We start from the raw sequence: 23,597 nt of genomic DNA, 5'->3' as shown, positions 1-23,597 counted from the left end.
CCATAAAAAAGCTGGTGAGCTAATAATACCTTTTTGTAACTGGAGACCATTTTTCTAAGTGAAATTTCACAAGAGTGGAAAAACAAATACCACACATGTACTCACAGTTAAATCCGAACTCATTGATCAAACACTCAGGTGCATGTTTGGGGGTATAAGTCAATGGAAAGCAAGCTGCTGGGTGGAGCAAGAAAGGAGGGGTAAATTCACACCTAACGGGTACAATGCACACTTATCTGGGTGAGGGGCACACTACAACTTTGACTCAAACTGTACAAAATCAATTCATATAATCAGAACATTTGCACCCCATAATATTCTGAAATAAAAAAAAATATATGTGGAACGGAATTGCTTCTTTCTACCATCTTGTACTATACCAATATACTATGGAAAAAATCTATCACCTTGGTATACGCCTGAAAAACTATGGCTTCCAACAAGCTAGGCTGATCAGTCGCTACCAGGAATGGTGTGACTGTTGTTGAAAAGGGATGTCATATTGTATAATTTTTTAGTTCTGCTCAGTTTCATGAAACTGAGGCAATAGAACTCCAAAGATAATGCATAAAGCCAATGGAGGTTTATATTTATCTTCAGACCAAAAGTTTGGATGTAGGTGGTGCAGAGCTTATACAAGGATTCAGATTATCAATATTTTAGTTTCCTATATTTCTGATCTGTTATCCTTAGCTTGTGGCATTTGTCTTTATACCCGTTGACTCCTGATTACAAGATGGATGTTCCACCCTCTAGTTTCACAGGAATGAAGAAAGGCAAAGAACTTATTAGGAAAGTAGAGACCCTGCCAGAATCCCTAGTACATTATTTCACACAACCCATTAGATAGAGATGTGTCCTGTGGTCACACCTAATATTTAAACTGGGCGCGTTGCTACTTTGAACAAAATTGTGGTTCTGTTAGTAAGCCAAAAATGGAGAATGTATGTCACATAAAGAACTTCCTGTAGTGTTCTGTAGGATAAAGCAAAGGAGAAAACAACAACAAAAAATACCACTGTCAATTATGTCTGCAGAAAAACATTTTAAAGTAGTGTATGTGTGATCACTTGTAAAAGAAATTATTAAATTAAATCAATCATTTCAATTCATCACGCTTATGCTCAGTTGTACTTGATAGAAAGACCTCAAATGACAGCAGTTTATCAGTATAGAAATTTGTTTCTTCTTCTTGAAAGCAAGTGGAGGGGTGGGAACTGTGACTTTATGGTGTCATCAGAGACCTGGATTCTATTATCTTGTTCTACCATCCTTAGCGCTTAGCTTCTAATTACAAGGTCACTTCATGGTCTAATACGGTTGTTTACTTACAGACATCATTTTTCCACTTCAAGCCAGCAGCAGGAGGAGGAAAGAGAGGACAAAAGGGTCATTCTCTTGGATAAGTCAGTTCGTTCTAAGGAACCTCCTACATGATCCTATTTGTGCTCCTATCTTATTGGTCAGAACATAGTCACATAGGCAGATATAGCTGCAAAGGAGACTAGGAAATGTGAGCTTTTAGTAATATCCATAGCCATCACAATAAATTGGTTTTCCATTACCAAATAAAAGGGCGGAGATGGATCGTGTCAAATTATGTGTCATCACCATTTATAGGATATCTTCAAATATGCAGGATAGTATGTGGATTAAACCCTGTAGTTCATCCATGTAAGAAACCTATTTTTTTTCTTCCAAATGTTGTAATTGAAAATTGAGAATGATAAACACACAATTTGATATAAAAGAATCACTTTCATTAATATTCTGAGTTAGGATACCAAACTGAGGATAGTTAAAAATATTTCCAAATAATATTTATGGCTATGGACAGAGGAATCCTAATGCATGGAATTATTAAAAAGGAAAGTTGGGCAAGGATCCTGGAAATTTGCTGTTCTGCTTTGCTCTGCTTTTATTGGGGTTGCTGGGGGTGAGACCGAGGAAAAGCTGGGTGATTTAAGAAATTAGAAAGTGGTTAAAAAATTGAGACTCAAATATCTTGGAATTGTAGGGGTCTTCGTGGAAGAAAAATACCTCCCAATATTGCTTACCAAAAATTGAAAGTAAATCTGTTCTTGCGCAATGACCCAAATATTATAAAGTTGAAAAAGAAAACAACTATCAAGGAAATTCTAGCAAGACTCTTGGTATTAGCTGAATTATTTGAATAATAGAGGTGAAAGCGGAGCTTCTGCCTGGATTATTCAGAAAACTGTGTTGATTTTAAACTTCACTTGGCTGATGAAGACTTTAGACAGAACGTATTTTTAGAATGCTAAATGCTAACCAGTTGACTCTTAAATTAAGCAGAGCTATGGGGAGGGAGATAGAATAAGTAGTTGATTGTCAGAATAAGATTAAACTTTTCTATTGATGATAACCAACATCCACGTTTTCATCATATGTAGAATGAACGTTTTAGAATAAAGGTAAATATACATGTAGATTTCAAATATAACCCATGGTCTTTTTTAAAAGTTTTAAATTCCCCTTTAAGCTTCAAAAAAGAAAGAACTCAGTGCCTTCAAAACCAGCCATCTAATTTATATACTCAAGCAAATTGACTTGAATATCATGCTGTATTTTCTTGCTTCTTATTGTTGATCTTTGCCTTTTAATTCCTGAAGACAGAGAATAATAAGAATGATGGTGTCCTAGTTGCCACTCCATTCTTTTCTTTGGTAAGAGGATCCTGGGCACTGGGCCCAGCCCCAAAATGATTTGCCAGCTTCTCCTTCAGCTAAGTGTGTCATGTGACTAAGCTCTGGCCTGTAAGGGGAAGTAATGTATGAGCCTTCTGGGTAGGACCTTTTTGTCTGGATTCTTTCTGATACACAAGGTAGACAAGATGCCTAGACTTCTAAAAGCCATGTCAGGCCAGGGGGCAAAATTAAGAATGGAAGCTTCATATTAGAATAGTGAAAGATGAAGGTAGCAGCAACCTGAGTCTATGATGACTGGGGATCCTATACCTTCTCTGGGATAGTCCCTGTGCATTTCTTTTACTTGAGAGTAATCATGTGGATCTTGTTCAAGACACTATTATTTCCAGGGGCTGTTACTAGCAGGTGAACACAATTTCTAAATGTCACACATATTAAGTATAGTGTTAATTGAAAATATTTTGGAATTTTAGGGTTACATTTCTAGATAAGTATAATGGCTTCTCTCTCTCTCTCTCTCTCACACACACACTCCAATTTGTCTGAAAGAAAACTAAGGGGCTACATGAAGTTGTGCGGGGAATATATTTTGTGTGACTGTGAAGGATAACCCTTTTGCAATAGAACTTGGGAAAATAGGCACTTGAGCATTACTTAAGAATTTTTCAATGTGAATAGATGTACTAAAAAAAGAAAAACAGTAGAGACGAAGGAAGGAAAATACAGAAGTGAAATCCAGCACTAGAATATTCATAGCTATTTTTTCTTTACCTTTTGCAGATTTTGCTAAGGTAAGTACATTGTTAACAGCAAGCCAGGGAGGAAAGATCAATCTATAGAATAGTCAGAAGAAGTGATAAGGTTTAATCATTTTCTGCTCTTCAGAAGTTGCCCCAATTCCTTCCATCTTTTCAAATCCAGATCTTCTATGAAGCCTTCACTGATGCCCCAGTAGGAATTAACCTCTGCTCTTTCTGCATTTATCAGGACTAAGACTAAGCTACAGTGCGTGAGGCATTTGTCTTGAACACAAAATTTAAAGTGGTGCTCAAAAGTTCAATAGTCAAGATATATATTTAATGGAATATTTTAATTGGCACGCTAAGACATGCAGGCCGGTCTCCTATTTTTGTAAATAGTTTTTAACTATGTAATATTTTGCTTTTATCTCTATTACAGCACTGAAATCGTGCTTTTTATGGCAGTCCTTTCCCAACAGGGCCGTACTCATCTTGGTATTCTTCATATGCCTACTCCTCTGTTTGAAGCATAAAGGCCTCTTTAAAAACATTGACTCGGCTCGGCGCCTATAGCTCAACCGGCTAAGGCGCCAGCCACGTACACCTAAGGTGGCGGGTTCGAATCCCTAGCCCGGACCCGCCAAACAACAATGATGGCTGCAACCGAAAAATAGCCAGGCGTTGTGGTGGGCGCCTGTGGTCCCAGCTACTTGGGAGGCGGAGGCAGGAGACTCGCTTGAGCCCAGGAGTTGGAGGTTGCTGTGAGCTATGCCACGGCACTCTACCCAGGGGGATAGCTTGAGGCTCTGTCTCAAAAAAAAAAAAAAAAAAAATTGACTCGAGGTGGCGCCTGTGGCTCAGTGGGTAGGGCACCGCCCCCATTATACCAGAGGGTGGCGGGTTCAAACCTGGCCTTGGCCAAACTGCAACGAAAAAATAGTCAGGCGTTGTGGCGGGAGCCTGGAAACTGAAGCAAGAGAATTACCTAAGCCCAAGAGCTGGAGTTTGCTGTGAGCTGTGACGCCACAGCACTCTACTGAGGGGGACAGAGTGAGAAGAAAAATAGATAAGTTGACTAAACGATTTTCCCAAGAATATATTGTAGTAGGGATAGTGGGGTTTAATTTTCATTGTTAAATTCAATTACAGCGAAAGAATGACGGAGAATAATGACTATTTTGAAAGTACTTGAACTCAGTGCTGTGGGAAAATCACTTAGATTCTCTCTGACGGAAGCCCTGCCTGGCCTGGAGAGATAGGGAGTTGTAATACAACTTTGTGTTTGGACGGCACTTTCTCCTAAATACAATTCTCTCTCTTCATGCTCACCACCTTCCTGCCAGGTAGATAAGTTATCGTGAATTCCCACAGAGAGCCTGAGGAGCAAAGCGATTTGCCGAGGGAGTTAGGCAGAGAGCGGCACAACTGCGGCTCTACCCGGGATTTTGCTGGAGGCTGGCGCGGGGCTCCCGCGGTGATCCCGGGGCTCCGGGAGGCAGAGGAGGCAGCGGGTCGCCTGCGCTCAGGGACAGACTGAACCAGAGCCGGACCCCGTCTCTACTAAAAAGTGAAACCAACTGAGGCCCGGGGATTGTTTGAGCCCAAGAACTTGCGGTTGCTGTGAGCTGTGATGCCACCGTACTCTAGTCACGGCGCCAGAGTGAGACTCTCTCTCAAAAAAAAAAAAAAAAAAAAATCAAACACACGCCTCAGGGTTGAATGAAAAACGATTTATACAGCGACTACAGTGACTTCTTCTGTGTTTATGAAATAACGTAGGTGGCATCCTGAGCGCAATATTTTATTTATTTATTTATTGACAGAGTCTCACATGTCGCCCTAGGTAGAGTGCCTTGACATCACAGCTCACAGCAACCTCCAACTCTTGGGCTTAGGCGATTCTCTTGCCTCAGCCTCTGGAGTAAGTTGGACTACAGGTGCCCGCCACAACGCCCGGCTATTTTTAGAGAGAGGGGGGATCTCTCTTTCTCTCTCTCTCTCTGGCTCAGGCTGGTCTCGAACCTGTGAGCTCTGGCAATCCACCACCTCGGCCTTCCAGAGTGCTGGGATCATAGGCTTGAGCCACCGGGACTGGCCCTAAGTCCAATATTCATCAGGAATTCTTAAGTTCAGATTAAAATGTTCTTAGTGTGTGTGTACGTTTGATGAAGTAGCTCAACCTTTCAGGCATAGGATTGAATATTTTATGGCATTTTTTGGTAGAGGGTAGGAATTTACATATTGAAATGCCGAAGAATGGGGGAAATTGAGGAAAGTATGCAGTGTTTGAGTAGTACTTTCAAACTACAACTTTACCACTAATGTGTGTGCCATGTTCTGCACAGCACGTAAACCCCATATGTTTGCTTCTTTATGAAAAGAAGCGTTTGAACTTTTCAGCTGAAAAAGGTTATTTCAGTGTGAAATATTGTATTACTCAAGGGTTAGGAGTTGATTAAATTTTATGGGTTTCTTTTTCACACATCGGGAAAAAAATCTATTACTATTTTTTAAAACTCCATATGGCAATTAAATTTATTTGAGAGCTTCTGTTTCACGTATTATTTCCACCAGTATGTTATAAACATATACCCAGAACCCAAACGTCCATTTCTAGCCAATCTAGAAGATGTCTTACGAAAATTATAAATTTCTCCCATTGATTGCTGCCCAGAGAATTGTTATAACAAAAAGCTTCAATTTTCTTTTACTAAGCTGATAGTTCAGTATCAAGAAAATCCTCACTCCTTAAGAACAACCAATTCTTAAAGAAATTCGAAGCCATTCAATTTGGTGAATTGCAATCAATCATCAATAACTGTTTATTGAATATCCACAGGGTGCCTAGGCATTGAAGCGGTAGGCGATCGATCGTTCAAAGGTTTTCTAAGGGGAGCCTGAAGATCTGCAGACGTCTTTAAAGAAGCAAACTGCTGTGTGCTCCTCTAACTTAAATTGTCCCTACCTGGAAAGAATTGAATAGTCTGGGATTCAGAGTTCCAGATTTTCTAATCCTGCTTTGTAAGCGAAGACCCCATTGGGTGCCAAGCGACAGGAGGTATGGTGGTCAGAACCTGGTACCACCAAAGGGCTGCAAGATGGGAAAGCCCTCCCAGGCAGGTGCAGGGCGGACTGCAGTCACTGTGGCCCTGACCCCGGCCTCCCTGTCTCCCCTCCCCCACCCATCCCCCCCACCCGCACACACCATCTCCCAGTCGCCCAGCCTCGACCGGTTCTCGCGAGATCCGGGCAAGTGAGCGCTCGGGGCCTTTTCAAATCGGGATCCGTTACCGCTTTCCCGGCCGCCGCCATTGTCGCGCTCGGAGCCCCTCAGCGCAGGCGGCCAAGGCGTAGGCAGCGGCTGCGGGATGGCGGACGCCGACAAGCCCGAGGTACCCGGGGCTACTGGCAAAGACAGCCCGCATCAGCAGTCCGCGGAGCCGCCGGGCGAGTCGCGGCGAGAACCGCACCCCCCGGAGGCGGAGAAGCAGCAGCCGCAGCCGCTCGGCAGCAGCTCCAATGGCGTTAAAATGTATTGTCTTTTCCACCGGGGATGGGGCGAGGTTGGGGGCGGGGGGCGGCCGGGGGACGGGAGGCGGGCTAGGCCTTGACAGGGACAGCAGCCCCTCAGGCCAAAGCCCTCGGCCGCGTGAGGAGCAGGTGCAGCCGGGCGACTCCTGGGCCCTCCCCTCTCGCCTTGGGCCGGTCCGCCTTTGGCCCGGCGAGTCCGGGCGGAGGGTCGGGGGGTCAGAGGGCCGGCCCTCCGGCGCGATTTCTGGGCCGAAGCCTCTGGACGCCCCACTCTTCCCTGCCTTCAGCTGGAGAACCTTTGAGCAAAGCCTGGCGACAGCCACGGTTTGCAGGAAAATGGTCCCCCTCTTAAGGGCCAGTGGTTAGTGTTCATCACTAGGGAGTATCTAGGGATGACATCATCGACATTTCCTCTTAACCACCGAGAACGCATTTAAAAGGAATATCCCTGGCCTTATTTTGAGCTTCACAAGTTCAGTGTGTTGTTATTTTCTTTCTTTTTTCTTAAATCATCGCTGTGTACGTTAATGCAATCATGGGGTACAGTGTGGTGTTTTCATATACAATTTGAAATATTTTCATCAAACTGGTTAACATAGCCTTCATCGCAGTTTCTTAGTTATTATGTTAAGACATGTATATTCTACATTTAGTAAGTTTCACATGTACCCTTGTAGGATGCACTGTAGGTGTGGTTCCACCAATTAAGTGTATGTTCATTTTTGAACTGATACGGAAAGGAAGTTTAATAAGGTGCTGTTAGATTTAATCTATTGTGTTACCCATAAATTGCTAGACTTTATTCATTAGTTTTTAAAAGGGAATGTGCGGTTTACATCGCTTTTCCACCCACTCAGTAATAATTTTCAGCTGTGCAAGCTGTTTATAAACTCAGGTTCTGATGGTCTTAATTTGGTATAATGATAATATAAGTTTTTTTTTTTTTTAAATTGAAGAAAGCCCATTTTGAGGTTGGAGCTGTCATCGGTGCCTATAAAGAATTTAGTTGACGCAAATCCATAATAATTTATAGTTCCAGGGAAATGGTACATGGAAATATTATATACTCCGTTGTCCCTGTCATGACATGAAGTCAAGCACTTAATTTCCTATGCCTGGCTCTTTAAACCTGAAGTTGGAAGTTTGTTAGTTTAGTGAAAACATCCTTTTCCTTCTCTGTTATACCTCAGAGTGGAAAGCAGTAAACATGGGCTCACATGAAAATAGGCAAGGAAAACGACTTTCCGACTTTTCTCTTGTGTAAAAGTGTTTGAAACAGTACAGTAAGATCTGGACCATTCTGTGGAAGGGTTGATTGCAGATGAAAAGGGGGTAACTACAGCTGCATTATGCCACTACTCTCAAATGGGTTCGAATAAGGTAGGTAGCATCTTTGAGAACTCACAGAATTTGTTCCTGGATGGAAAGTGGTATACCCAGTAATTGAGGAACCACAAAGTGAGTGAGGCACTTTATACCGGGCCTGCCACAGTGTGGGCTTTCAGGGATTATATTTGGCATTAAATATAGAAATGAAAAACCATGACATGATGACCTTAAAATTACGTGCTGTTAGTTCATGTCTAACCGTGGACATACATGCCCAGCCTTGAATTACCTGTTACACTTGGATATGATTAGTGTGATAATATTGGTACAGGTGAAGCTGGTATTTAAATCTACATCAGATCTAAAAGTCCACTCCCATTAAAAATCTCATTATGGTTTAGCGAGACAGGGAAAGATGGAGGAGAGAGGTATGGGAAGAATCCTTGTCTAATTTGGGAAGAGAAAAATATAAGGTGAAGAAATTAAGAAATATTACAAGTAAATATAGATTCTTTCCATATTGCTTATAATTTATCTGTCTTTGCTCTGTTTCCAGAAGTTGAGTAGAGGCTAGTTTATTCTCAGGGATTTCTTGTACTGTCAGTTTTGTAAAAACATACAACGTATGATGATCGTCCGGCATAGGTGATTCACACTGAATATACAAGGGACCTAAACCTTTCTGATTCTGTGAACTAGTCATTAACTAGGAATTAGTTAACAACACCAACACATAAGCTTGAATTGATTAGCTTGTTTTCAATGATAAGAATTCATTGTTGATGGTAAAAATAACCAAATATTGCCCTAAAATATATATTGCTTAGAAGTGAACAGAGTACTGCTTGTCATAAGGATTGAAATGCCTTTTGCTTAGATTAATCCCATTGAGGATGAGAGACGACTGTTCGTCTCAAAGCCACTTTTTAAAAAGGCCCAGTATTTGTTGAAGAAATGTAAACGTGAACTTTTATGATTGTGAAACTCATATACAGTGAACTTAGTTGGCACGCTCACATCTTTAGGGAGGAAATGTAAAGATGTGTTTTTCTAGATCTAATCTTTTCCTTTATGTCAAAATGCTCCACTAGCTCCGCTTTTTAAAAAAGTGAATAGGAAGGAAAGCAGCAATCCTCTTGTAATGAATATTCATGTATTTAAGTAACACTTTACTGTATATGGAGTTTGACAGTTATAGTACAGCACTTACAAAATACTAAGCATTGGAGCAAGGTGAAGTGTTCCCTACTAGAGTAGTAACTTTTCTTATATTAGGAGTAAAGACTGAAACTAGCTTTAATTTGCCCCTAGTTATACCCAACTGAGGTATAATTGACAAGTAATTATTTGTATTTAAGGTGTACAATGTGATGTTTTGATATATGAATGAATACATTGTGAAATGATTACCATAATCAAGCTAATTAATGCGTGCATCGCTTTGTATAGTTACTATTTTTTTGTAGTAAGAATACTTCGGATCTACTCTTAACAAATTTCAAGTATACAGTAAGTACATCATTATTTACTATAGCCACTACAACTATACATTAGATCTATAGAACTTATTTATCTTATAACAGAATTTGGACCCTTAGAACAGCGTATCTTCCTGCCTCTTCTGTTAAAGACCCTTCTACTCTCTGCTTCTATGAGTTTGACATGTTTGATTACACATGGACATGAGATCATGTGGTGTTTGTCTGTGTCTAGCTTACTTCACTTAGCATGGTGTCCTTCAGGCTCATCCATATTGTTGCAAATGGCAAGAATCCCCTGTTTTTGAAGGCTGTGTGTGTATGTATATATATCCATATGCATGCTTTATTATTTCATCTGTAAATGCTTAGATTGTTTCCTTATCTTAGAAATGGTGCAGTGAACATGGGAATACAGGTATCTCTTTGTTTGTATGGTAGCTCTATTTTTAATGTTTTGAGGAAACTATTATATTTAATTGCTTTGTAGGATTCTCCTTTTCCCACATCCTCACTGATACTATCTTTTGACTTTTGGATTATATCTTAACAAGTGTGAAGTGATATCTCATTGTGGTTTTGAGTTGCATTTCTCTGATGATAAGTAATGTTAAGTACTTTTGCATATACCTGTTGGCCATTTGCATGTCATCTGTGGAACATCTATTCAGGTCTTTTTCTCATTTTTTAATCAGTTTTTTTTTTTAGCTATGGTTTCTTATATATTTTTAATATTAACCCCTTATCATATATATGATTTGCAAATATTTTCTCCCGTTCTTGAGGTTGGCTTTTCATTCTGTTTATTGGTTCCTTTGCTGTGGAGTAACTTTTTACTTTGCTATAGTCTCAGACGTTATTTTTATTTTTGTTGCCTGTGCTTTTCATGTCATATAAAAAAAAAAATCATTGCCAAGACCAATGTTGTGGAACATTTTCCTGTGTTTTCTTGTAGGAGCTATATTGTTTCAAATGTGATGTTTAAGTCTTTAATCTATTTTGGGTTGATTTTTGTGTGTGTTGTAAGCTAAGGATCAAATTTCATTTTTTTTTGAAATTTGTTGAAGAGACCCTCCTTTTTTCATTGTGTATTCTTGGCACAATCTTAAATCTTGCTTAAGATCAATTTACCATGTACATATAGATATATTTCTAGACTTTCTATTCTGTTCCATTGGTTTGCTTGTCTTTTTATTCCAGTGTCATACTGTTTTGATTACTATAGACTTGTGATATAATTTGAAATAAGGAAGCGTGATGCATCCAGCTTTGTTGTTTTTGTTTAAGGTTGCTTTTGCTACTTGAAGTCTTTTGTGGTTTCATATGAATTATAGGATTATTTTTGCTATTTCTATGAAAAATTCTATTGAAATTTTGATAGGAATTGCATTAAATCCTAAATCTTCTTGAGTAGTAGGGGTATTTTGACAGTTTAAATTCTGATCTGTGAACTTGGGATCTTTCCATTTATTTGTATTACTTTCAATTTCCTTAGTGTTTTATAGTTTTCTGTGTACAAATCTTTTACTTCCTTGTGTAAATTTATTCCTAGGTATTTTATTATTTTGATGCTATTGTAAATGGGCTTGTGTTCCTAATTTCTTTTTGGATTGTTTGTTGTTAGTGTATAGAAACACAACTAATTTTTGAATGTTGATTTTGTGTCCTGTTACTACTGAATTCATTTGTTTTAATGGTTTATTTTGGTGCAGTCTTTAAAGTTTTCTATATATGAGATTATGTCATCTGAAAACAGGTAATTTTACTTCTTCCTTTCCAGTTTGGAAGCCTTTTATTTCCTTTTCTTGCTCTCACTGTGCCTTCCAGTAGTTGTTGAATAGAAGTGGTGAGAGCAGGTGTCTTGTTCCTGCTCTTAGAGGAAAGCTATCAACTTTTCACTATTGTCATGTCAGCTGTGTGGGCTTGTTATAAAATGACCTTTATTATGTTAAGGAACATTTCTTCTATACGTAATTTGTTGGAAGTTTTTATCATGAAGGGATGTTGAATTTTCCCAAATGCATTTTCTGCATCTATTGAGATGATGATTTCCTTTTTTATCCTTCATTCTCTTAATATGGTATATCATATTTATTGACTTAGATATTCATCCTTGTATCCTTAGGGTAAATACCACTTGATCATGGTTTATAATCCTTTTTAAATATGTTGTGGAATCACGTTCAGTTATTTGGAAGAAGTTTGAGAAGGATTGGTATTGTTCTTTAATATTTGGTGGAATTTACCAGTGAAGCCATCAAGTCTTGGGCTTTTCTTTGTTGTAACATTTTTGATTACTGATTTAGTCTCCTCTCCCATTATCTGTTCAGATTTTCTATTTCTTCATAATTCAGATTTGGTGAATTGTATGTATTTAGGAATTTATTCATTTTTTCTGAGTTATACATTTTGTTGGCATGTAATTGTTCACAGCAGTCTCCTATGATCCTTTACATTTTTTTGGTGTTGATTATAATGTTTCCTCTTTCATTTCTTATTTTTCTCTTTTTTTTTTTTTGGAGACAGGAGCCTCCAGCTGTCCCCTGGATAAGGTGCTGTGGCATCACAGCTCACAGCAACCTCCAACTCCTGAGCTCAAGCGAGTCACCTGCCTCAACCTCCCGAGTAGCTGGGACCACATGCGCCCACCACAATGCCTGGCTAATTTTTGGTTGCAACCATCATTGTTGCTTGGTGGGCCTGGGCTGGATTCAAACCCACCAGCTCAGGTGTATGTGGCTGGCACCTTGGCCACTTGAGCCACAGGCGCCGAGCTTCTCTTTTTTTTTCTTTAGACTAGCTTAATCTTTGTCAATTTTGTTTATCTTTTCAAAAAGCAACTCTGAGTTTTGTTAATCTTTTTTATTTTTTTTCTGGTGTATTTCATTTTTTTCCTCTGATCCTTGTTTTCTTCTTTCTACTAACTTCTGGCTTAATTAGTTTTTCTAGTTCTTTGAGATGTAAAGTTAGGTTGTTTGAGATCTCTTTCTTTTTTTCTAATGTAGGCATTTACTACTTTGAACTTCTGTTAGTTTTCCCCAGCAACTGGATTAATTTTGGATTTCATACTATACCCTTATGCTTTTTAAGCCATACATTAAAATTGTTCCTTCATTTGATTTAGATATTGATTTTTCCAGATATTTATGTTATAATTTGGGTAGGCATAATTCAGTCTTAAGAGTAGATAACATTTTTGTGACTTTTCTAGAGTCTTAAAATATCGGGAAGATTGCCTAAATGAATAGTTTGTGAATTAGTGGATATAGTGCCAATATTTTTGTATTATGTAGTATCATTTCCTTAAGACTTTTCACGTAATTTTTACCTTCTCTCCTATAGTATATTTATGACACAGAAATAGTTCAGAAATTGTGTAAATATGGCTTAGTTTCTTAATAGATTATCCTTCTAGTTTCAGAACTGATATGCCTTCCATAAATAATCTCCGTTTATACACTGTAAATGAGCAGTTTAGCAGTATTTTTTAAGATGTTACTAATTGAGGAAGATTTGAAAAGATTGCTCTCTGGTCATCATTTGAGTAAATATTTTAAAGGAGAGAGATATATATATATATATATTTACATCATTTGAGTAAATATTTTAAAGGAGATAATATGTATATTTACATCATTTGAGTAAATATTCTAAAGGATATATATATATAACTACTTTTTAATGGAATTGTCAGATCATTGTAAGCAAATGTTTACAGCATCCCATGTAATCCCCACTCAGGTCAAGACTAGAACATCATGAGTACTTCAGAACTTTGTGTAGTTTTCACAATCGGTTTCATCAAAGAAGAAAATAGGCAGAGGAAGGGATATTTATCTAGAGACTGTATAGGTAGCTGCTTACCTGAATAGAGAGTTATTTTTACAAGCATTCATTGAATTTAGCCTAACTCTATTATGTAAATAGGTCCTTTGGGGGATTAAAAAGAAGGGTTCTTGTATCTGTTGTACCCAGAAACAAGAGAAAAAGCCTCTGTGCTTGCTGCCATTTTGGAAGTGCTGCTTTGTTCTCGGATAGGTGGGTACTTTATAGAGTTGAACACTTGAGACTTGGATGACTTCTATGCCAGCCTGTTTCTGATGAGGGGATGATGTATTTGATAGTGAAGATGTCCCTGTCAGGGTCTGAAAAGGTAGCAAAGCAAGTTTGGCTCTAATATCTTTTTATTGTAGTAGCTTTTCTGGCAGACAGTGGCAACTTGATGAGCATGGATTTAGAATTGACTGTTCATTCATCAAAAATTACTAATTGTCCAGCACATACCATATGCACTTACCATGCTAATTGCTGCTGATGCCAAAGCAGACAATTTTTCTTCTTATAGAGTTTATGTACTGTATTTATGGCTGTGTTGTTACCTGCTCAAATGAGCAGTATCTAAGAAATTTACCATGTTGTGTAACAAGTGACTGCTGTTAGTAGCACTGCCATGTACAGACCCCCAGAAATGTTTGGCTTAAAAGATAACTTAAAGCTGGGGTTAGGAAACTTACTTGATTGTTGGAATATTCTAGGAAGCTTAAGATTCCTGGGTGTCATTCCTGAAGATTTTTTTTTGAGACAGAGTCTCATTCCGTTGCCCTGGGGTTGAGTGCTGTGGCTTTATAGCTCACAGCAGCCTCAAACTCCTGGGCTCAAGTTGACGCTCTTGCCTCAATCTCCCAAGTAGCTGGGACTATAGGTACCCATCAAAACAGTAGGCTAATTTTAGAGAAGAGGATCTTGCCTTGCTCAGGCTGGTCTTGAACTCCTGGGCTCAAGCAATCTACCCACTTCACCTTCCCATAGTGCTAGGATTATAGGCGTGAGCCACTGCGCCTGGCGTCCTAGGGATTTTTATTAGTATACATGTTTGTGAAAAATTGCTTTAAAATTGAAGTTTGTTATTAAAATAGTTTTAAATTCACTAAAGCAATTAATGATTTAATTTGAAAAGTAAATTGCATTTTTAAATATAAACCAGATTTTTATCTATGAGATTTATTTTGTTTATTTTGAGAGTCTCTGTCACCATGGATAGAGTGCTGTGGCGTCCTAGCTCACAACAGCTTCAAACTTTTGGTTTTGAGTGATTCTCTTGCCTCAGCTTCATATGTAGCTGGGACTATAGGAGCCCAGCACAATGCTGGTTAGTTTTTCTATTTTTAGTATAAATGGGTCTCATTCTTGTTCAGGCTGGTCTTGAACTCTTAAACTCAGGCAATCCACCCACCTCAGCCTCCCACAGTGCTGGGATTACTGTGGGAGCTGCCATGCCTGGCCTGTAGGATTTATTTTAAATGTATCTCTCCATCTTAGGGGTGGTTGTTGTATAGCATCATATTGTTATGCTTTGATTACAGTGTTATAAATTGATTTTTTTCCAATTAGGGTCTCATTAAAAAGTAGGTATATAAAATTTAGTTTATGTCACATTTAAGTACTGCTTCTCTCCTATAGGCCATCTCCCTATTTTAGGTAATATTACTAATAAAAATGGCATGAGTTGATGAGGTACTGTTATCCTAGTTTATAGATTAAAATAGAAAATTTGAAGTGTCAAAATATTAGGATGCTTTATAAATTTTCTGTGTTGATCAAAATTAGGACTAGAGAAAATTTGAGAGTTTTAATGTGAATATATACATATACAGATGTAGAGGTATAGACATAACTCTGTACTTTAATTATGATTTTAAGCAAGGGAGGAGAAAGTTTGGTAACTTTTTCAGGCTATCATTTTATATATATATATATATATATATATTTTTTTTTTTTTTTTTTTTTTTTTTGAGACGGAGCCTCAAGCTATCCCCCTGGGTGGAGTGCCATGGCATCACGCTCACAGCAACCTCCAACTCCTGGGCTCAAGCGAGTCTCCTGCCTCAGCCTCCCAAGTAGCTGGGACCACAGGCGCCCGCCACAACGCCTGGCCATTTTTTGGTTGCAGCCATCATTGTTGTTTGGTGGGCCCGGGCTGGGGATTCGAACCCACCACCTTGGGTGTATGTGGCTGGCGCCTTAGCCGCTTGAGCCACAGGCGCCGAGCCTATCATTTTATAAATTAGATTTTTAGAGTTTTGAATGAAACCCAGAAAATTAAGTCTTCATTATAGATGGCTGTTTTACATGCTTTAGAAATGTAATCACCTATGTGCCCCCTGCCCCAGACTCTAATAATGTTTATTAAGTAGTATGATGGAAAAAGTAGGTGTTTGTTTTGGTGTTCACAGCTACTTAATATGGAAAAAAATGAGGTTTGTTAAATGAGAAGCTTGATAATATGCCCAAACCCTTACTTTAAAATGGCATTGGGTAATTTCACAGCTATTAGGCTGACTCTTTAGCTACTTTGTTGAGGTCTAGAGTAGTGGAGAGTTTTGTGACATGAAAAATATGAAATATTTATGTAATATGGACTTACATTCTTAGAAGCACAACTGAGGGTTTTGTTTTAAATTCATAGGGAGAATGATGAATCAGTGAAAGAAGAGAAGTCTGACTTAAAAGAAAAATCTACAGGAAATAAGAAGGCCAATAGATTTCATCCTTATTCAAAAGACAAGAATTCAGGCACTGGAGAAAAGAAGGGTCCAAATCGTAACAGAGTTTTCATTAGCAATATCCCATATGACATGAAATGGCAAGCTATTAAAGATCTAATGAGAGAAAAAGGTAACTATCTCTGAAATAAACCACTGTTAAATAATCTTCATATAGAAAGGGGAGAGCAACTAAGCAGACTTTTTTATTCCTCTGAGCCACACAGACTCAAAAAATTTATTTTTATTTCTTGACTTGTGAATTAATCTTTTCCTCTTCTTTCATTTGACACAACTTCATTACAAGGTAGTATGGATAAATGAAGTATTTTTCTTTTTGCCATTTTAGTGGGATAGTAGTGAGCCAGCATATGCATGCCACCAAGAATTTTGTTAACGTGATTGCTTTGTCTAGTTGAAGTTTTTATAGATTTTTAAAGGACTACTGCATTAGTTAAGCAATAAATTTAGTGTGTTAAAGTATGACTAATAAGGCCTGATTATTTTTTTTCCAAAAGCTGTTTTGTTATTATCTTGGTGGAGTCTGGAATCTGGCTGTGGAATTTATTTTGTTTGCATTGTCATGACTGCCATGATGCTGTCTTTGCAGTTCTATATTAAAATTGCATTACTGCTGTTGCAGTTTTGTTCTCGAATAATCAGAAAACCTTCATCTTATATACATGGTTGGTTTTGGGGAAAAATAATTTTAATATTTGATCTTGTAAAAGTTAGTTTTGTTATCTCTTGAAAAATTGAGTTTCACCAGTCCTGAAAATTATGTACTTGGCTTTGAGGCTGATCTCTTCTAATCAATTTTTTAAAATTTGCATTGGTGTATCTGTTGTAAGGTGACAACTATTTGATTGGTTTTATTCATTGACTTTATTTAGAAAGTGTGTGGCTTGCTGTGAAGCATGACTTGTAAATTTAGTTTACTGATGGCAAACATGATTGAAGACATTCAGGTAGAAAGTCACCTTAAAACAGCTGTGGTGTGTAGGCTGACCAAAGTTATTTGAAAAGTGCTAATGTTGATGTTTTTTAATACGATAGGCTAAGGGACCATTTGTATGTATATGTGTTATTTGTTCACCAACTATATCATGCTGGCCAAAATATGATTTGTAGTATGAATTAGGTTAATATGGTTGTTAGCTTTTTTTAGAGAATGTGGACGATGTACATTTCTGAAAATTAGTTAAATTTACCTAGCCATTGATAGGAGGTATGTTGGTCTGGTTTTGATTGTTGGTGAATAATAGGTGCTGCTTTGTAGAGTTGTGCACAGGTGTGCAGTAAAGCAAGATATTGGTGTTTAAATGTATTGTTTCTTGGTATCTTCCTTTTGTATGTCTTATGTAGTTGGTGAGGTTACATACGTGGAGCTCTTTAAGGATGCGGAAGGAAAATCAAGGGTAAGTGCTGTGGGCAATAATCTGCTTGAGGTTTAAAAGTTCCTCAGCAGTTTACTTTTTGTATAATACTTGTACCAGTTTCTGGAAACTTAAGTTTCATTTTGTTTTACTTTTTTTATGCAAGATTTGAGGCTTTATTCTAGCAAGTCTGACAACTTATACAAACCAAACTAGCTGCCTGGAAGGGATGGGTTTTGTAAATGCTCATAAAGGGCATTCACTTTTCTAATGCACTAAGGTAATGCTTCTTTTTAGCTAAAAAAGATTTTAATATAGGATTTTGTTGTATTTTGATGTCTTCGAGGATATTTTAAAAGTAACTGAGTTGATACTATTCCCTAAGAGGTTTTTGAGAGGCCTATAATTTAATGGTGTTAATTAGAATGTATATTTGAAAGTTTTACTGAAAAGCTTAGTGTGGGAGCCTACAGGACTACATAAGAGGCAGTGCTTTGACCATTTGGTATGAATGACATTTCTGATTAAACTGACATCAAAGGAATTGGTTGATAGTAGATTTTTATTTTTAGCAACAAGAATACAATATACTGAAGAGTACAATGGAAAGCTATTGATAAGGCTTAATTACATCAGCAAAAATTAGGTACATAAGAAATAAAAACTTCATCATCACATTCAAATGGCATGTAGAACAGTGATCGTAAGCAATTATGTTTAAAAATGCTTCTACAAATTAATTCTTTACCATAGATAACTTTTACATACTTAATTGGGTGCTGTTAAAATTATGTACAGCCAGTTTTACTCTAATAGAGCACTTTGTTAGAAATGAAATTAATATTTATTTGCTATTTTGATTTTAATAGAGTTGAAAAACATTCTACACAATACATTTTTTGAAATATTACTCTGTGAGGATAGGTACGTTGGAGCTTTCAGTTATTTCCTTGAATTAAATTGAATTTGTGCAGTGACATTAGTTTTAATGTAAAAATCATGTAAAAGTAAAATTGTACTCCAAGCTTGTTAATATCTTATGTTCTAACGTCTTAGATTTAAAAATTTATAGAAAATTTGTGGTCACTTGCCTGTTATGTTCTGAAGGTGTTAAAAATGAAAAGTCATTGTACTGTGTTATTACATTAAAGATTTAAATGTTACAATCTACCATTACCTTCATCTACTGATCTAAATTTTTTTTTCTTTTCATAATTTGACAAATCTACCTGGATATAGGGTTGTGGGTAAGAATTTTTTTCTATAAGTATCTTAAGTCAAATTAAACTTCCTATTGGAAAAAAAATTAGTACATAAACATTTCCTATAAATTTTTCTTCCATTAAGTGTGGTTGAATTCAAAGATGAAGAATTTGTAAAGAAAGCACTAGAAACCATGAACAAATATGATCTTAGTGGAAGACCCCTAAATATTAAAGAGGTAAGATTTCTTATATTTAAAAACATAAATTTAAACATTTGACAATAAGGACATGCTTTCTTTGGATTTTCGTTTTTGTTAATGTATTTGTGTGAACTATAGCTTTTAAAAATGCTTATGAAGCATTGTATACTGGTGATAATTTTACTTGTACATGATTGTCTATTTGCTTTTAAGCAGTTAGTTGTCTTACATATTTGATCTATTTCAAAGGTATATGATTAAAGAAATTTCAGGACCCAGATATTTAAAGATGACCACCTTTAGGTTCTGACTTTATTTGGTATAGACATTTTAATTTTTAGATTGTGTTGTAGTTGATAATTAAAGATTTCTTAATAACGCAGATATCTTAAGGATTTGACTACAATTGATGTTCACTTTTAATAAAATTGACTTGGAAACTGTTCCAGATAAAAATTTAAGGAAAGTTATGACTTTGTTAGTGAAATTTATAACTAGAACTCAGAAACCCCTAAAGTGGAAATGTTCTCTTTATATGGAATTGTTGCAGTGTAAATAAGTTGACCAAAAAGATAACCAGAAGATACACAAAAATATTATTTACAGATGGGTGTAATTGACCTTGGAATGATTAGCTTGTAAAGTACTCATTTCCATGGGCAGTTTTCTGTTGTTCTGCATAAAACCTACACTATACTGTAGTCTTTTAAATATGTAATAGCATTATGTCTTAAAACAAATTGTACCTACCCTTCATTAAAAAATATTTTTTATGTTTTCAGTGCTAGTGGTTATCTTAGCCTTCAGCAAGTCTTAATCTTTTTGTTGGTGGACGGTCTTGCTTTGATGTTGTTGGCTACCAACTGGTCATGGTGGTGGCAGCTGAAGGCTGGGGTGGCTATGGTCATTTCTTAAAGTAAGAGAGTGATAAAGTTTGTTGCATTGATTGACTCTTCCTTGAAGGAAATATCTCTCTGTACTGTGCAATGCTGCTTGATAGTATTTTACCCACAGTAGAACTTCTTTCAGTTCTCTCCAACCCTGATGCTACTTTATCAACAAAGGTTGATAATGTAATATTCTAAATCCGTTGTTGTCAATTTAATGTCGTTCATAGCATTTCGCCAGGTATAGATTATATCCCCCGAAACTTTCTTTGTTCATCTATAAGGAGCAACTCATCTGTTTAAGTTTTATCATGTGATTGCAGCAATTTAATTATATCTTGGGTTCCACTCCTAATTTTACTTCTTTTGCTATTTCTACCACATCTGTAGTTATGTCCTCTACTGAAGTCTTGAACCCCTCACAGTCATCCATGAGGATTGGAATAAACTTCTTCTAAACCAGTGGTTCTCAACCTTCTTAATGCTGCAAACCTTTAATACATTCCAAAGGGGTAGCAACCCACAGGTTGAGAATTGCATTCTAAACGATCGATGTTGATATTTTGACTTCCTCTATGAATCATGAATGTTCTTAAATGTCCTCTAGAATAGTAAATCTTTTCTAAAAGAAAAGAAAGTTGACTTTGCTCAGGTCCATCAGAGGAAATCATTATGAAAGCTATAGCTTTATGAAATAAATTTTTTTTTTTTTTTTGAGACAGAGCCTCAAGCTGTTGTCCTGGGTAGAGTGCTGTGGCATCACAGTTCACAGCAACCTCTAACTCCTGAGCTCAAGCGAGTCTCCTGCCTCTGCCTCCCAAGTAGCTGGGACTACAAGGCACCTACCACAATGCCTGGCTATTTTTTGGTTGCAGCCATCATTGTTGTTTGGTGGGCCCAGGCTGGATTCGAACCCACCAGCTCAGGTGTATGTGGCTGGCGCCTTGGCCACTTGAGCCACAGGTGCCAAGCCAAATATATTTCTTAAATAAGACCTTGAGTTCAAAATTACTTCATGATCCAGTGCAGCAGACTGGATGTTGTGTTAATGGGTATAAAAACAACATTCATTTCCTTGTACATCTCCATCATAGCTCTTAGGTGAGATGACTAGGTTAGGTACATTGGCAATAGGCTTTAACATTTTTTTTATGGAGACAGAGTCTCACTATGTTGCCCTTAGTATACTAAGTGATGTGGCATCACAGCTCATAGCAACCTCAAACTCTTGGGCTTAAGGATTCTCTTGCCTCAGCCTCCCAGGTAGCTGGGACTACAGGCACCTGCCACAACGCCTCACTATTTTTTTGTTATTGTTGTTGTAGTTGTCATTGTTGTTTAGTGGGCCCTGGCTGGGTTCAAACCCACTAGCCCTGGTGTATGTGGCTGGCACTCTAGCTGCTGAACTACAGGTACCCAGCTGGCTTTAACATTTTAAAAGGATTTTTTTTTTCCTTTGCAGTAGGTCTCAACAGTGAACTTAAACTATTCAGTAAACCATTCTGTAAACAGATGTGCTATTATCCAAGCTTTGTTGTTCCATTTATAGGATAATTCTTAAGCTCTAGGACTTTCAGAATGTTAAATGAGCATTGGCTTCAACCTAAAGTCACCAGCTGCATTTACCCCTAACAAAAGAGTCAGCCTGCCCTTTGAAGCTTTGAAACTGGACATTGACTTCTCTCTAGCTATGAAAGTCCTGGATGGCATCTTTTTACACTAGAAGACTGCTGCAGTTTCATCTTCACTGAAAACTTGTTTAATGTTGCCACCCTCATCAGTCAGGCATCCTCATACTAGGCCTGCGGGCCACATGCAGCCGGCCTAGGACATTTATCTGGCCTGCTGGGTGTTTTTGCCTCCACTGCCTGTCCTGCTTAGCAGCTGACTTGTCCTTGGGCCCATAGTCCGGCCCTCCAGCAGTTTGAGGACAGTGAACTGGCTCCCTGTTTAAAAAGTTTGAGGACTCCTGCTCATCAGTGATCTTTAACTAGATCTTCTGGACCGCTTACTGCAGCTTCTCCATCAGCACTTGCTATTTCACTTTGCATTTTTATATTATGGAGATGGTTTTTCTCCTTAAACCTCATGAACTAACCTCTGCTAGCTTTACATTTTTCTTCTTGAGCTTTTTTACCTGTCTCAGCCTTTGTGTAATTAAGTAGAGTTAGGGCCTTGCTCTGGATTAGGCTTTGATTAAGAGAATGTTGTGGCTGATTTAATCTATATAGACTACTAAAACTTTCTCCATATCAGCAGTATGGCTTTTTTTGCTTTTTTATTATGCATCTGTTCACTGGAGTACCACTTTCAATTTCTTCAAGAACTTTTCCTTTGCATTCTCAACTTGATTTAACTGTTAGATATTGGAGGCCTAGCTTTTGACCTATCATGGTTTTCAACATGCTTTCTTTACTAAGCTTTGATCTTTTCTATGATTTGATTTGAAGTGAGAGACATGAGACTCTTCTGTTCACTGGAACACTCAGAAGTCATTGAAGAGTTATTAATTGGCTTCATTTCAATATTGTATCTCAGGGAATAGGGAGGCTTGAGGGGAGGGAGAGAGACAGGAATGGCTGGTCAGAACATGTAAAGTGTTTATCAGTTAAGTTCATTGTCTTATATGGGCATGATTGGTGGTGCCCCACAACAGTTAAAACATCAGCGGTTATGATCTCAAGTTACCATAACATTTAATAATAATGAAACAGTTTGAGATTTTGCAGCAATTACCAGAATAGCACAAAGACACAAAGTGAGCACTTGCTGTTGGATGGAAAAATGGCTCCAAAAGACTTGGCTTAACACAAGGTTGACACAAACCTTTAATTTGTAAAACAACAGAGCATCTGTGAAGCACAGTATTATAAAGTACAATAAAGTATGTCTGTATTTACCTTACAGGGTTTTTATGAAGATTAAATGAAATACATGGTAAAGAATTCAGGCACTGGCATCAGAGAATCTGTATAACTCAGAGCAAATGACTCACTATTATGGGAATAATAATAGAAAGTACCTAATAGTGCTATAAGGACTCAAAGAGTTGATATATGGAAAGCATTTAATTAATGTTAGCTACATTTATTATACTTATTATGTAAAGTATTTAGCATGGAAAAAATATTTTAAGTAATAAATGTTAGCAGTAATAGTAATGATTGTTCATTTGTCTGAGTGTTCTTGGTGTCTTATTTCTGAGTGTGAAATGGTAATAGCTTGACATTCAAGTTCATGGTACAACACATATACAGGTATCCCAATCCCTTTATTTCAGTTAGCATCCGAATTCTTCTAATCCTGTTTTGAGCCTGGAGTTATTATTATTTTTTTAAGTTTTTAAAATTATTTATTTTTTAAAATTTTTCATAGGGACATGGAGAATTGGTAGAAAAAGTTTAGACTGTTGTGGTTTGTGATAACTGTTTATTTGTGTTTTTTATGTGTAAGGCAGAATGTTTCAGAAATATGTTGGTATCCTGAATAATTTCTTTAAATTATAATCCTCAGAGTGATTATAATCTTCAAAATGATTATTTTTAGTGTTATAATTTTCTATTTCCTATTCCTTGTTAATGGCCAAGTATTACAGATTCTCAGTGTCCTTTTTTTTAAATTGGAAAAAAAGTTTATTGGA

General features: G+C 37.4%; 1 protein-coding gene across 2 annotated transcripts in view; it reads left to right on the top strand.

Moving 5' to 3' along the window:
- The first annotated feature begins 6,777 nt into the window (after nucleotides 1–6,777).
- Nucleotides 6,778–23,597, top strand: part of MYEF2 (myelin expression factor 2) — a 40,760-nt gene continuing 23,940 nt past the window's right edge. For both annotated transcript variants that reach the window (XM_003784330.3, XM_003784331.2), the window contains exons 1-5: nucleotides 6,778–6,941; nucleotides 16,214–16,422; nucleotides 17,655–17,707; nucleotides 18,905–18,912; nucleotides 19,013–19,106. In XM_003784330.3, the coding sequence (XP_003784378.2) occupies nucleotides 6,778–6,941; nucleotides 16,214–16,422; nucleotides 17,655–17,707; nucleotides 18,905–18,912; nucleotides 19,013–19,106 (528 nt within the window). The remainder of the gene's footprint in view (nucleotides 6,942–16,213; nucleotides 16,423–17,654; nucleotides 17,708–18,904; nucleotides 18,913–19,012; nucleotides 19,107–23,597) is intronic.

Source organism: Otolemur garnettii, unplaced genomic scaffold (genome assembly GCF_000181295.1).
Source record: "Otolemur garnettii isolate 467f Iridium unplaced genomic scaffold, OtoGar3 scaffold00011, whole genome shotgun sequence".
Taxonomy (NCBI): Eukaryota; Metazoa; Chordata; class Mammalia; order Primates; family Galagidae; genus Otolemur; species Otolemur garnettii.
The sequence above is the reverse complement of the archived record's forward strand: the minus strand, read 5'-3'. Positions and strand labels throughout refer to the sequence as shown.